The sequence below is a fragment of the Malurus melanocephalus genome, unplaced genomic scaffold (assembly GCF_030028575.1).
Source record: "Malurus melanocephalus ecotype Western Australia unplaced genomic scaffold, MMel_1.1 scaffold_435, whole genome shotgun sequence".
NCBI lineage: Eukaryota > Metazoa > Chordata > Aves > Passeriformes > Maluridae > Malurus > Malurus melanocephalus.
The window spans coordinates 326,859-341,515 of NW_026623667.1; the positions used below are offsets into that span (position 1 = coordinate 326,859).

General features: G+C 48.2%; 1 protein-coding gene across 3 annotated transcripts in view; it reads left to right on the forward strand.

Moving 5' to 3' along the window:
• FUBP3 (far upstream element binding protein 3) overlaps positions 1-11,647 on the forward strand; it is a 38,566-nt gene extending 26,919 nt beyond the window's left edge. For 2 of the 3 annotated variants that reach the window (XM_057380058.1, XM_057380059.1), the window contains exons 14-19: positions 3,744-3,904; positions 4,593-4,666; positions 5,170-5,246; positions 8,393-8,464; positions 9,157-9,284; positions 10,283-11,647. In XM_057380058.1, coding sequence (XP_057236041.1) covers positions 3,744-3,904; positions 4,593-4,666; positions 5,170-5,246; positions 8,393-8,464; positions 9,157-9,284; positions 10,283-10,291 — 521 coding nt within the window. In that variant the 3' untranslated portion in view covers positions 10,292-11,647. The remainder of the gene's footprint in view (positions 1-3,743; positions 3,905-4,592; positions 4,667-5,169; positions 5,247-8,392; positions 8,465-9,156; positions 9,285-10,282) is intronic. The other variant, XM_057380060.1, reaches the window with a different exon arrangement.
• Positions 11,648-14,657: the final 3,010 nt, after the last annotated feature.

Consider the following 14,657-nt stretch of genomic DNA (forward strand, 5'->3'; position numbering starts at 1 on the left):
TTGATGCACTGACCTATCAAAAGCAGTTTCATTTTTATATCTGCTTCTTTCAGAAAGAATGACATATGCTTGAGCTARTATTTAAGTAATCACAGTTGGCTTTTAGCCTCAGCAGAGAATAGAATAGGAATAGATAAGCTACAGCAGAAAAGGAGGCAGAGACTTGAGGGCATTGGGCCAAGTTTCAGTAGCTTTGAGTGTTTTGGCCAGGAGGGAGCTTGTGGTGAGACTTGTTGTGGCCTCTTCCCTGCTGCTCCCTGCTGTGGGTGGGGCCCACAGCACCCTGAGCTCCTGCCCTKTTGGATGACCAGGGACATGGGCAGGTCAGCCCTGTGGCTGCAATTGTTTTCAGATGTTGTTCTTTGCCACAAGCCCGTTTACAGACCTGAAAACTTTTTTCAGTAGGAAAAAACCACCTGCTTCTTCCCCATTATGCAGAAATTGCAGGGTGATTATGCTTGTCCTCACTGAACAGTCCAGTTGGGCAAAAGATCAAGCAAGGTAAATTTGAAGCCCACAAGTGAGACTTACATGTACAGAAAAATCAAATTATAATGAAACTTTATTGCTGTATCCATTAGTCATCTTTAATAAAGGATCAGAAAAGGTCACTTGTTGTTCAGCAGTGCACTGAAGTGGAGCATTTGTGACTACAGAGAGCACTGTGTGGTGAAAAGATAAATGCAGGTAGTGGAGTGAATGTCCCAGCATTCAAGTGCAGGGCCTGGCACAGCCTCGCTGGGGGGTGRAGGGTGGCTTTTTACCTTTGTTTCCACAACAGCAAAATAGAGATTCTTACTTGGCCGGATCAGAAGCTTTCTGGAGTGACTAATTACTAGTTGTATGGTGATTTGAGTGCTGGTAGCATTGTAATACCACCTTGTAATCGGTGTTCTCGCAGTGCCTGTGCTCTTAGGCTGCTGCAGCCTTCACTTTTGTCAAGTGAGTGATGGCTGTAGCATTGCCTTTCAGGGTCTGGACCAGCATGGATGTGCTTCATTCTCCACACATTGATGTAAGACAGGCAGTTCTTGTTATTTCCTCCCCCGCTGCCCATGGGGCAGTTCAGGCAGTGGGGATCTTAGTGGGGTTTTCTTAAGAGCGATGACAAAACCTTTGCTTCTCTCTGATAGTTTGYGAGCAGTTTCCAGCTGTTGGCTGTTTTTCCTTGCTGTGATACACGATGGGGCTGTTGGCTTTCCTGTAAAATCTGGCTGAGGCCTCTGGGTTGTCTTGGTCTCAAGATCAGCACCCAAACAAAGGATCCCCAGGTGTGGTGTGTGTGATGTGACCTGGTAGCTGCTGCTGTGCTCCCAGCTCCATGTGACCTCTCGAGAAGCAGGGAGAAGAGGGAGGCTGGGAAGTTTCTCAGCTCAATTTCTGCAGCACATGTGATAGAAGATCTAGTGCCCTTTTCTTGTGGACATCTCAGCCTGGGAGCGTGAGCTTTTAGGAGTCACTGGGGCTCCCTGCAGATCCTGTGCGTGGCTTTTTCCTCTAGAGGGTGGGTGGGTGCAGCTTTTCTTTGCCAAAGGCTCTGAGGAAGGGTGGAGGCGAGCGCCATACACATGTCAAACTCCGTCTGTGTTTGGTGGTGCCTGGAAACAGCCGCCGCCTCCCTGGGCCCCCCTGGATTTCCATGATAAATACGGCAATCCTGACAGATAYCGCGGCCGGCCTGGCTCTTGTCAGCTCAGCCTTTGAGCACGTTTGATTAATTGCTTTAGGATTTCACRTCCAGCCGGGAGGCCGCTCCTGGATCGCTCCTGCCCCCCATCAGGTGGAAGAATGGAGCGGGATGAATGCTCTATAGACAGYCACCATGTGCCGAGCGGGTCACCTCGCCGTGGGGAGGAGAACTCCTTCCGGCACCGCTGGCTGCGTCACGGCATTTGCATCCTCTGGAGGCTGGGGTGGGGTAGCTGGGCTGGGAGGGAGCACTCTGACATGTACCAGGCTGCAGGGGAAAGAGGACAAGGGCACCAAGTTCCTCCTGCTGTGGGGCTGTGTTGCAGCCTCCCACCAGACCTGACTTGATCCTGCTCTATGGTCTAGGAGGGACCTGCTGTAGAAACAGACCCAACAGCTACAGGCTTGGTACTGAATGCTAAATGGGGCAATGATTTCAAATCTGTATTCTCCTTGCCTCCAGTTTGAGAATGCTTCGATTTTTAATCCCCTTTTGGAAGGAGAAGCTAGTCTGCAGTGCRAGTAGCAACCTCTGGTTGTGCCTCTGTCACCCAGTAAAGAAGTTGTGCCACTCCTTCAAATTGTGTTGCCTGAAAGGGTCCTCTGTTTTCATTAAGCAGATGAAATGGCTGTTGATTCAGATCTCACCTCGATATGTAAAAACCAGAGCTTCAAACAAGTCTGCATCAGACAAAAGCATGACACAAAAAAAAAAAACCTTCTCGGTTTTGAAACTTCATCTTACTCCTTTCCCATGCTTGACTGAAAGTAAGTGGGTTGGCTTTTGGCTGCACAGTACAATCCCTGTTGTCTGCCCAGAGATGTGACATGATTATCTTTTGTTAAATGCATCTTCAAAAATTCATTTAGAAAGAGTTAATTGCCCTTTGGCAACTTTTCCTCCTCCCTTCCCCAAAAAGGCTTTAAAATGTTAAAAAGGTCACGAGTCCATTACAATGAAATGAACAAGTGTCTGCAACATCCACAGTTTGTTTTGAAGTTGTGCTGGATGTATAGAGATGGAAATGTGAGCAAAATGGAGGTGTTTATTTCTGGAGATTCTTTTTAATGAAAACCTAACAAAAATCTGATTAGTTTCCTTTGCTCTCCATCCTGCTCGCTATCTATCCTTTGAGCTGGTGATTTTTGGTTTGTGATTTAAAAATTATAAAACCCCTTCCTTCCCTGCACCCTTTAATTTCTYCAGTTGAGTGGAGCTGGTCTGTAAGTTGTGTGAGTTTCCAAAAGAAGAATTGAACCATTGTAACATTGGCTGAGGCTTTTGTTAAGCAAATTTCATGAAGAGACCGGGACCTAGCAGGTCTTGAGGAAATCAGATCCACTTTGACTGGCCCTGCTGCATCCTGCTGGAAGCACTCCTGTGCTCTTGTGCATCCAGATGGCAAACGAGCCAGACWTGTTCACTGCATGCACAGCTAACTCTGAAATAGCAGGAGACAGCCTGGAATCGTGTGCTGCCGTGGCTGTGGAGGGATGTGTGGCTGCAGGGTGAATAGGGAGCGTTGTAAGCAGAGGCTGCTTTAAGCAACAACCTATCAAACAGTACATGTTTGGGAGAAAGCTTTACCTTTGTTATGTGGCTTGTAGCTTTTTGCCTTAGTGATGAAAAAAAAGAAGAAAAACCAACATGTTTAGATTGCAGGTGATCTTCTTTTCCTGGAGGATTAGAATAGCTGTGCAAAACTAATGGAATTCAGTCAGTGCACGTTTTGTATCTGTTTTGTCAAAGTRTATCCCAGCCATGCTGCATCTTGTTGGGAGCCTGGCAATGGGCACACAGTAGGGTTTGTGTGTTCTTAAAGCAGCATGACCCCAAAAACTGTTGCAGTAGCTCATGGTCTCAGGTTATGTTTGTGTGGTAGATTAAAGGAGCAGTATGAGCTCAGGTACTGTGGTTTCTTTTGCTGTTGCCATCCTGAGGCACACAGAAGGTGGCTGAAACTGTAATCCATTCCCAGGACCTGACCTTGTTGTGGTTTTAKGYAGRGARATGCWGAATATCCCCTGTTATGTCTTGGCTTTGTTTTCTTCAGGTGGTGAGAACATCAAGAGCATAAATCAGCAGTCAGGAGCACACGTGGAGCTGCAGAGAAACCCACCCCCSAACACAGACCCCGGCGTACGAATATTCACAATCAGAGGGGTCCCCCAGCAAATTGAGCTCGCTAGACATCTCATAGATGAGAAAGTTGGTGTAAGTTCCATCTCTGCTCTCTTGCTCTGTCCCTTTCCGACGTGCTGCTGTCACTCTTGGGTACATGTAGGCCTGGACTTACAGGATGGCACGGAATGCACATGCTTGCGTTATTCAGCTTCAAAACCATTTGCCTCTTAGCAGCTGGCTTGAACTTGATGGCCTTCCAGCATCCATTGGGCTGATATTTGCTGTGATCCCAGGATTTGACTGTTGACATAATCCTGGGTAGTGTATGCAGCTATATGAGAGGGGAGAACAGCAATAATAAGGTATGAAAAGGCTGTCAAAGGAGATTCTTGAAAGGAAGACAATAGTGTCACTGTGTGAGAATGACACAGTCCTGGCAGATTGTCCTGAAAGTAAAACACTCAACTCCTTGCTCAGAAAGTTCAGGATGACTTATCTTACACTTAATGCAATGCTGTGGTATTGAAGCTTAATAACGTCAGGCTGCAGTACTACTGAATGGGGAGACTTTGGTAAAAAAAATACAGCAAATACTGAACTGGGGCATGGGAAAGCTGAAAAGCTGCCTTCACACTGAATTGCTTGAGAGGAGGCGTTTTGACACCACCCTCAGGATCCATGTGTCCCAGGCTGTCTTCTCTCCTTTCTYACTACTCTCAGTAGCTGCCTCCACTCTGTACTGGGAGCTGGCATTAAATACTTGTGGATTCTGTGGCAGGGTACCAGCATGGGTGGACCTGGAGGATTTGGTCAAAGTCCGTTCAGCCAAGCACCCGCTACACCTCATCAAAAGTAAGCTGCTTCATCTCCTCACCCCTGGGCTGGGGGGATGGCTGGGACCTAGAAAGTGCTGGGAGAAGGGTGGAGGGTGCTGAAGGGGTGGGTTATAAGAAGAGCTTTTTGAGAATTGAGCATTCAGAAGCGAAAGCAAGTGAGCTCAATCCTTTAAGCTTGACTACAGGAAAGATTTCATCTGTTAAATGATGAACCAGGTAGGTATTGGCATCTCCAAAATTCCACTCTCTAGTGCAGTGAGAGCATGGGAGGAAGCCTGAACTGCATAGAACAMAAGGAATGCTGCTCAGCGTGATGTATCTTCACCTTGGCTTCTGACTGATACCAGGGCAGGACATTGCAGTTCACACCTGCACAGCTTTCCTTTTGCTCCCACATTCACCTGTTTGCTCAGCAGCTGCTGACTATAAGTGACAACTTCTCTTCTCTGGGCAGCTTCAGGTCTGTGGCCTGGTAAGTATTTTATTGTCTACTTGAGCATGGCTTTTTGTCCTCTGCAGTGGTCCTCAGGCGTTCATGACGCAGGGCTGGGGCAGTACCTACCAGACGTGGCAGCAGCCTGGACAGCAAGTCCCAAGTAAGTGCCAGGGTTGGAGAAGGGTTGGTGTTCCCTTTGCAGTCTCTGCTTTGTGCCTGCAAAAGGCAGGCTCACCCACGAGACCACGTGTGTGAAAACAGCAGAATGATTTCCTGAGCAGAAGAGGTGTGTGGAGGCACGTGGTGGTGGTGTTTGAGCTCAGAACAAGCTGAAGGCCTTGGAAAACTTCTGCTTTTTGTGTGCTTAACTGTTTATTGCTTCTTTCTGCTCTTTGGGTGGAAACTTGGTGCTTGCTGTCTGTCCCTTTTTAACTAAAATATTCCTGCCTCAGGTTTTCTTCTTCCAGGATTCTCTAGGCAATCACCTGCCAATCCCACTTTCCCCTAACAGGCACACTGTGTTGGTGCTGAACCCTCCTGTCTCTTTGTTCTTGACCYTATTTTCTTATTTAATTGTTCCTAATGAGCTTTTCTCACTGTTCAGCTCCTGGACTGATGGAACGACTGGGAAAGGGGATGCTGGAAATGGAAYGAGGGTTAGGCAGGGCTTCTGTACTGGTCATTTTTTCCTGAAAGCTGTTCAGTGAAAATTGAGCATTTTGGAATGGGGAGTCCCCCTTTTCAGAATAACTCAAGGAGTAAATTCTGGTGGTGATGCTGTAGCTGCATCATCCTGTGTCTCCAGCAGTCAAAGGAGTGGTTTGCCCTAAAYAGCAGATTCATGTCACTGCTAAGGCTGATTTAGCAATGAAGCAGATTATGAACTTTGGTAAAAATTCCCATTCTTTGAGGTGCCTGAGGTAGAGCAATCACCCTGCAACTGCACTTGTGATTCTTCATAACAATCACCTTTGAGTGAATATGTGGAATTTGGAAATCTCAGTGCTGCTTTTTAACTTGGTGCACATCTGAACTGTGTGCTGTGGTGGAACATGGGAACCCTGCATGGGAAAGGTGTTAAACTCTGGATGAGTCCTGCCTCTTAGCAATTACATTCTAGAAATGATGACTCTTCCTTTGAGCTGTAGGGACTTGAAGAAGGTCAGTATTTTTCTGTTTTCAGGACAGTAAAATGCAATGGTGGGCTTCAGTGGACTTTTCTTTGTACAAGAGTGGAATAGTGTGGTACTGAAGAAGARTATTTGCTCATTAACTTGTTTTTCAGGAAAAAATGTTTTTCTACTACTTTCCTTTGCAGCCCAAGCTTCCTGAGCTTTGGGAAGCAGAGCAGGCAGTGCAGCAGGGAAATCTCTATTTAAAAAAAAAAAACAACTTTTATCTTCCATAAAGCCTCGGAATAAACGCTTACAAAATATGCATTGCTCTTTGCCTGGCAAGATGCCTTAGAAACTCACCTTGGTAACTTAACTTCTTCATCACCTTCTTGAAACATCTGCTTATGTTGCCTACCAGCGCTTGGGGAAAGAAAAATCTCCCTTCYTGCAGCAGATAATAATTTCTCAGACTCACTGCTCCTGGCTTTGTAACCTGGTGTAGGAAGCACAGCTCCCTTGAGCCCCCTGATGATCAGTAATCAGCTCTTACCCTGGTGATGACAGTTTTGCACTGTCAGATTTTAGGTGGCTCCCAAAACCCCTGGAGCTTCCTGCCTTGCTGTTGTCCATCYCCTGTGTGGGTTTAGTCCCACACTGCTGTCTTTAGGAGTCAGATGTTTTATTTTTGCTATCGAGCCTGATGGAAAATGTTGGCTYCCTAGTTCCATGTGTGCTCCCTGTTTGTAGCCAGGCACACTGAAGGCAGTCTGGATGAGGAAAGAGGACACACACAAAATGCTTTAAGAACCTTCACCACTCTCTTCTGCTGCAGCAGTGCCCAGGCAGCCCAGGTGATGCTCACCAAGGTGTAGRAGGATTAGGATTATTGTGAGAAATAGGTGAACACCTGCTTTGGCACTTCAATTTGAAAACAGCCTTGTGCAGGGTCCCTTGCAGCCTGTGTGTCACAGCTCTGTCAGCCCTGTCACAGCGCCGGCGTCCTGGGGACAGCCTCGAGTGCCCTCCTTGTGGGAGGAGGGGCAGACCCCCACCCCCTACACATGTATTTGGATTTTAATTACTTCCCCCATCTTAAATAAATTAACTGGCCGGGGAAACATTTTGCTGTGAAATGCATTTAGCTGCGTGTCCTTTCAGCCTGCTGCGGACTGTAATTCTCCGAGAAGAAAAGGCATTGAAGGAGGTCCTTTGTTGGCATTAGCAGGTGGACAGTTGAGGCAGCCTTGACCTCTGCCAGAAAAGGTCCTGACTTGTAGCGTTGGTCAAGTCTTTTAACCCGCTTTTATGCCCCTGGACAGGACACTGCTGCCCTGTTCCCTCCACCCACTTCACACTTGCAGTGTATTATTTTCCCCCTTCCCCCCACTTCAAAGCCCCCCTCGGGCCGGCATCGGGGCCGGGCTGTGTTGGGAGCTGGGATGGGATGGGAAGGGCTCTGCTCCACGCGTGTCCTCTGTCCTTGCCTGCTCTCCGTGGCYGCAGTGGCTCGTGCTCTGCACTCTGCTGTGCCTCTCTGCAGTTCTGTTTGCTGTTTGTTTGTCCTGTGTCTCGCTGGGGGCTCTGTGCTCCCACGGGGATCGAGGGAAGCGTGGCAAGGGCAGGTATCGCTGCTCTGTCCCGGCTGGCCAGGCTCCCCCTTGGTAACACATAGCTGTGCTGGATTGAAGGTGCTTCGTGCTTCAAAGATTGGGAGTCTGTGCTAGGTGGAGCCCAAGGCTTGGGATCAGAGAGCAGGCACAGAAAAGCAGCYCCTGATAAACTGAGGCTGCTCAAACCGCAGCCTTTTCCTTGGCAGCTCCGTGGAGGTGACAGGTGTCAGATGTGCCAGGTGTCTCAGCTCTCCTGCACTCAGTGCAAGCAGACTGAGAGCCTGGGGTGGCTGTTTGCAGACTGGGCAGCCTCCAGCCACATCCTTGGCCTGAGCAGGTCCTTGCAGAGTGACTTTTGGCTTTGTGCCCTTCAGCAGGTGAGGTGAGATCAGGAACTTGAGGTTTACCTCAGCTTCTGCTGAACTGAAAATGCCCAAAGCTGTAGAAAGGKCGAAGCTGAAGTGTCAAGTCTGGGCAACTGAGCTAGACCCAGGGCCAGTCTAGTGGAAAGGTAGATGTCACTGGCTGGAAACTGTCACCTGTTCCATACTGACGTGCCCCTTGTTGTCATCTTTGCACAGGCCAACAGAGCCAGCAGCAGAACAGCCATCCCGATTACAGCAAAGCATGGGAGGAGTATTTCAAAAAACAGAGTGAGTGAAACAGGCTGACTGGAGATCAACCAGCTCTTGTTACAAAGAGTTAATTCCAATCTGATGATTTGCGTCTCCATCCCTGCTATTTTTAGCTTCCAGTCCTCTCCAGATCCCCTCTGGTGCTGTCCTGTTGGTGATGGTGCATGTAGCGYTCCCACTGAAAGCTCTCGGTTGTGCTGTCACGCCTGGGGAGAGCTGCTCCTGCTGAGCCCCGGTGCCTTCATTCCCATGCTTGCAGCCTGCCTGGGGAAACACAGAACACGCAGGAACTGATGCTGGCCCAATCCAGAAAGCTGGAGCTGGGTTGTGAGAGGGTAGGAGAGCTCACAGAAAATCACGGGCTTGGCTCTCTCCGCTGTCTTACGGAGCGCATGATCCCGACCTCTGGACTTGCTTTGACCCGGTGCTGCTGGAGGCTTTGAGGATGAGGGGTGTGCAGGCTGTCAGCCTGTCCCTGCAGCCACAGGAACGCTCTGGGTGCTTTCTGCCTTCTCTTGGCTCGTCCCTCACAGTGCAGCTCGGAGCCTGTCCTGCCGTCCCACACAGCAGAGCCGGTGTCGCTCTGTCCGGAGTCTGCAGCAGCTGGAAGGGGGCTCAGTCTTCTTTAAGCTTCACAAAAGGAGATCCTAAGCCTGAGCTTGGACTTGTGGAATTGCTTATCACTCCCTTTTTTTCTTCTTTCCCTCCAGGTCATGCTGCCAGTGCTGCTTCTCAGGCAAGTTCCCAGCCGGACTACACGATGGCTTGGGCMGAGTATTACCGACAGCAGGCTGCCTACTACGGGCAGACACTAGGGCAGGCTCAGGCCCACAGCCAGGTGTGTATTCACCTTCCCCAAACCCCTCTGCCCCTTCTCATGGGAAATTGGTTGTATTGGCCTTGCCCTGGTGTGGGAACTCKCCTTCAGGTTCACTTGGTGAAGCAGAGATGTTTTGTGGCTGGGGAGGTGATCACAGAAGTGTGGCTTCAACATCAGTCTTATTTTCCTGTACCGAATGAAGGTTTTTTGGGAGAGGACTGGGAGGTTATTTGTTTCTCCTGGCAGCCTTTTTTTATAGATCTCAGGCAGTTGTTTGACTTTGGGGAATTAAATGAAAGGAATGATGAAGCCAGGTTAGTGAGGTGTCACTGCACTGGCACTTGCCAGGATTGTGTGCAGGCTCTGCCTTTTCTCATGCTTCAACAGGAGCTGTGTGCTCGCCAGCTCCCTGTTCTGAAAGAGAGACCAAAACTGTTGAAAAATAATTTGGATTAACCTGCTTTCAAGTAAACCCTCAGCTGTCACTCATCTCTGTGGAGAGTGGTGTGAGATTTATCCCGATCACACTCAGTGCTTTCCCAAGCACYGGCTTCGCAGGGCAAACAACACAGMAAAAAGTTAGTGCAAAGCACACGGGCACCTTGGTGAGATGGGACACACTGCTCCACGTGTCACTGTGGCTCTGTGGGAGCAGAGTGAAGCCGGCCCCCAGCAGCTGCTCTGCCCTGCTCCGCTCACACCAGCGAGGTGGAGCCGGTGCCGGTGCCGGCGCTCGCYGCGGGCGCTGCCCAAGTGTGACCTGGAAGGGGGGATAAAAGGACTTCTCTTCATTCCTGYCCAAGTCTGCCCTGCTAGAAAGAGAGATTTGTGAGGGGCAGGAGAGCTCCGGGACAGCGTCAGGGCAGAGGGCTCTGGTGGCAGCTCGGAGCATCCTTTGAGCTCTGTATCCCGCTCGGCTGCAGCGGGGACAGACCTGTGTCGGGGGAGGAGGGCTCGGCAGCTTTGATAATTCGCTGCTGCTCATTAACTTTGCCTTTTCTCCCCTCTCTTTTCAGGAGCAGTAGAACAAGGTCCTCGTGGCAATTTTTTTTCCTTGGAATCGTGGAAGAAAACCTTTTTGTAACAGAGGTTTCTAGATTTGCAACGTTTTGATGAAGACTTTTCTGTTTGTGAAACACTAGCTGTAGGATAATCTATACTGAACTTTTCTAAGAATCAGGAACAATTAGTAATGTACTAAACTTATGGACATGCTGGTAATTTTGTTTCCAAATTTATATTAAAAAAAAAACCTCCGGGATTCTTTTTGGAGAGAAGCCAGAGAATTTGCAGGCACCAAAACGCACCCCAGAGCTGTGACATTTCAACATGTGGGTTTTTTGTGTGGTTTTTTTTTTTCCTTTTAATTTTCGATCTTTTCTGTTGGAACAGAAAGAGTGGCTTGGAAGTCTTAGGTGGTATGTAACAAATCTTGAMAAGAAAAAAAAATTTTAAACAGTATTTAAATATTCTTAAATATGTAAATTCATTAAATGTTTTACTTCTAATTTCTTGTATCTTGGCTGTCTTTGATTTTATTGCATTTTTAAAAAACTGAACTATGGTATGTATTGTAATTAATGATATGATTTCTGTATTTGAGACAGTTACTGTTTGCAAGTTCTGGGAGGGGGGGCATTTTGTAGGGTTTGTATAATTTCTAGAGTCTAAAGGGTTAATATAAAAACGTGTTAATTTTTTTAGCAATACATTTTTTCATGTCTCCATTGCTAGTTGCATTTATGTATCTAAGACCTCCAAGCTTGTTAAAAAAAGAAAAAAAAAAGAAAAGAAAAAAAAAACTTTTCCTCTATGCTCTCAGAAATATAAATACTGTTATTTTTAATATTAAAATGAATCTGCTATTAGTACCTTTAACAAACACTGTGGAACATAAAACCATATAAAAGGTAGTAACTATTTTTTAATTCCAAGGTGTTTTTTGCTTTTTTGTTTCWTTTAAATATTTTCTTATCTAATATTTGTCAAATTACCTAGAGAAATAAATGAATTTAGTATTAACCACAGTATGCGCTAAATAATTTTGATTTAATAAAAGGGATAATATGATTTCTGATGTTTACTGTAGTGTTTCTTGTACAGATAACAGTGTATTTTTAAAGGAAAAACGGAATTGAAGCTATTTTTTCTTGCATTTTTAATTGCCCTGCGGGACATTCCGTTTTTAAATGTACTGAATTTACTGTTCTTGGGTTCTTTCCTTATTTTTCCTTATGCTTGAAATGTCTAACTATAAAGAACTGCGATTGGATAATGTTGAGCATGGTGTTAAAAAACAAAAAAGTGTTCTTTTTATTTGACTGACAGGTGCATTTTACACTCTATATAATAAAATTTCCACAAGGTGTCTTGTGGGCGAAGTATTTCCCGTCTGTTGGACTCTGTTGTTCCCTCTGGGCTGATCCCGGCTCCTCGCGCCTCCCGGGGACTTTGGGGTGATCACTGAGGGCAGCATCACCTCAATTCTGGAGAAACTGAGCTCTCTGGATCACTGAGACCTCAATTCTGGAGAAACTCTGTCACTGCCACGTCCTGCTGGTGCTGTGACACCGAGGATTCCCGTGGAAGTTGCTGCAATTGTTGCTCTTTGGGGCAGAGGATCCGTGTTAACACTGGGAAGTTTCCTCTACGGCCCTGTAAAGGTTTTATTGTTTTTGGAGGAGGTGGCAGCCCCTGGTTTTAATACTCTGAACTTGTTGCTTTTCCCCAGCTTTGTGGCTGAAGCCATTCAGGATCCATCCCTGCAAGGGGGGTCCTGGAGCAGCACAGACTGGGAGAGGGATGGGAAGGATGGGACTCCAGCCATTATCAGCTGTTTTAAGGGCATTATCCTTTAGCTGTGCCCAGATCAAGTCTGGCAATAACTCTCATCCCTTTCAGGGATCTCTTTCTTGTAAAATTTGAGTTTTGAGCCCCTCCAGCCTAAGGCAGCTCCATCCCTGGCTCCCAGGCAGCCGTTTGCGACGGGGGAAGGGAGGAAAGAAGATCCCATCTGCAAAGCCGGAGCGGGAGGCGCGCTGAGAGCCGGAAGAAAAGGAGATGTAGCATCTCTAAATATACCTCCAGAGAATCAAGAGAGACATTGAAAGATGGGATAGTAAAAGCCRCTTGGAAAGAGGGGAGAGGGGGGAAAAAATGGCTAGAGGAGGGCATAAAGGCTGCTGATGGGAATTGGGAGCGGGCATTACCGAGAAGACTTCCTTCTAATTCATCTTCCAAGCTCTGTGCCAAAACAGCATTTGGCATGGTTCACAGGGAGCAATTGTGTGATAATGAACCCTAAGGTGTCCCTTAATTGAAGACTGAGGATTACAGATTGTGCCAATAGTCGTAAATGGCGCAGGATTGTGGGAGGATGCATTTTCTTAAATGTATCTGTAAGTACAGATGAGTGAGTCTCCCCAGTGAAATGCCCGTACTATAAATTATGGAAATATCTCTTTCTGATGCAACCTTTTATTGAGGGGGTGGGGCAGCACAMGAAATAGTTTGCAAGCCTTTGAAATTTGGCCTGTCATTAAGATGGTGCCTGCAAAGCTGGGGTTTCATCAGCAGTCTGRTGTCCTGGAAGGATGAAGTGCTTGAATCGTTCCCAAGTTCACCAGTTTGTTTTCCATTATTGCTGCCTGCCTGGGGTGGAGAGGCCACGGATGTTGAACTGTTGTGAGTCCACGATGGGCTGGAGAGGAGCAGGGTGGGAGGCAGAGATGGCTCAGCACTTCACAAGGAGCTGGTGGCCTCTGGGATCCTCCAAGCCCTGTTCCAGCCCTGCTGCCAGCCTGCTCTCTGGTTATCTGGGGGTTGGGATCCTCCAAACCCCACTCCAGCCCTGCTGCCAGCCTGCTCTCGGGTTATCTGGGGGTTGGGATCCTCCAAGCCCTGTTCCAGCCCTGCTGCCAGCCTGCTSTCTGGTTATCTGGGGGTCCTGCTGTGGTGGTCAGTCCCACCCTGGGGCTGGACAGGCCCCCTCACCTTTCACTCTGTAGGCAGCTCCTGCTGTCCCCTGGCTCAGGGGGGTGGTGCAGCCCAGAAGCTGCTGTGGTGCCTTCAAAGCCAAGTTTTGGTGTCCAGGAGAGGAACTGAATCTCCCGCTCAGCTCTGGCCAAGTTTAAGCCCCAGTAACGTGGATTAAGCCCTGCCTGCACTGGGTTTTGAGGCAGGGAGGGTTTTGTCTGTCCCTTTGGCAGGAGCTGGATGCTGCATGGAGCAGGAGCAGCCTCTGAGGGCTGTGCAGGAGCCAGCACACGGGGCATGTGTGGGACTTTGGGCTCCATGAATGGTGATGGAGGTGGTGCAGCCTTTTCCTCCTCACAGAGTCCAGCACGGGGCCACACCAGGACAGCGTCCTGAAGGACAGTGAGGTGATCCCATGGAGGGACCTTCAGTTTGGGGAAGAATTTCCCTCCAGAGTGTGGCATTTGGGAAGAGGAACRGGAGTCAAAGGCCATCCCAGGTGAGTGTTCTGGTGGTCGGTGCCCAGCCCCGGCTCCCTGGCTCCTGTTCTTTCCCTTCTCTGACAAACAGCTCATTCCCTCAAGCACCATCCCTTTCCAGGCTCCTTKTCTCAGGCTCAAGATGTGTGTGGGTGTCTGGGCTGTGTCCCACAGGACCCCCCAGACTGACAGCACCTGCCCCGCTCCACAGGCAGAGCCCAAATCCTGAGCAGACATTTATTGTGGTCCACAAACCCTTTCTGAGCAGCAGCCCTAAAAACCCCATCACTAAAATACCTCACCAGGTCTAGGATGACCCTGATGCTCTCCCGTGCTCGCTATTCAGTGAGCCTGAGAAGGAAAGGCTCTTTTAGGAGTAGGAGACTCTGAGATATCAATCTAAAATACTTGCTTTAATTTTGCATGATTTGAGAACAGACTACATTATAGCCATTGCGAGTTAGACCGAAATGACCGTTGAAAGAGACAAGAAGACGTGGGACTTCTTTCCCCCCTTCTCCAAGTATTAAATATTTAATTGCATTGAAGGAATGGTGTATTTACAGTAATGGGCAGGGTGGCTGGAGTGAGAGCTCCTGGTGTTTAACACGAGCTTTCCAGYAGGATGTGGATGGTCATGAGGTCCYACCTGTGCTGCTGCTTCTCCCCTAAACCCACCTGGTTCCTCCCACTGTCAGGGGGGTTTTCAGGGCTGCTGTTTATGGGATTGTGGCACAGGGTGAGGAATTGGGTTCTTGCAGTCTCAGTGTATCCTGTCAAGCAGCTCGTGGGTGTTTATTCCACACARGGAGCTGTTTCTCCTTCATTTGGCTGGTTTGGAGGTTTTTTCCCTGGATTTGTTGTAGGTAGCAGCAGTGCAGGGTGCCCATTGCAGACAGCRTTTCTCTGCTCTTGTAAAACTGAGAAGGACAAAATA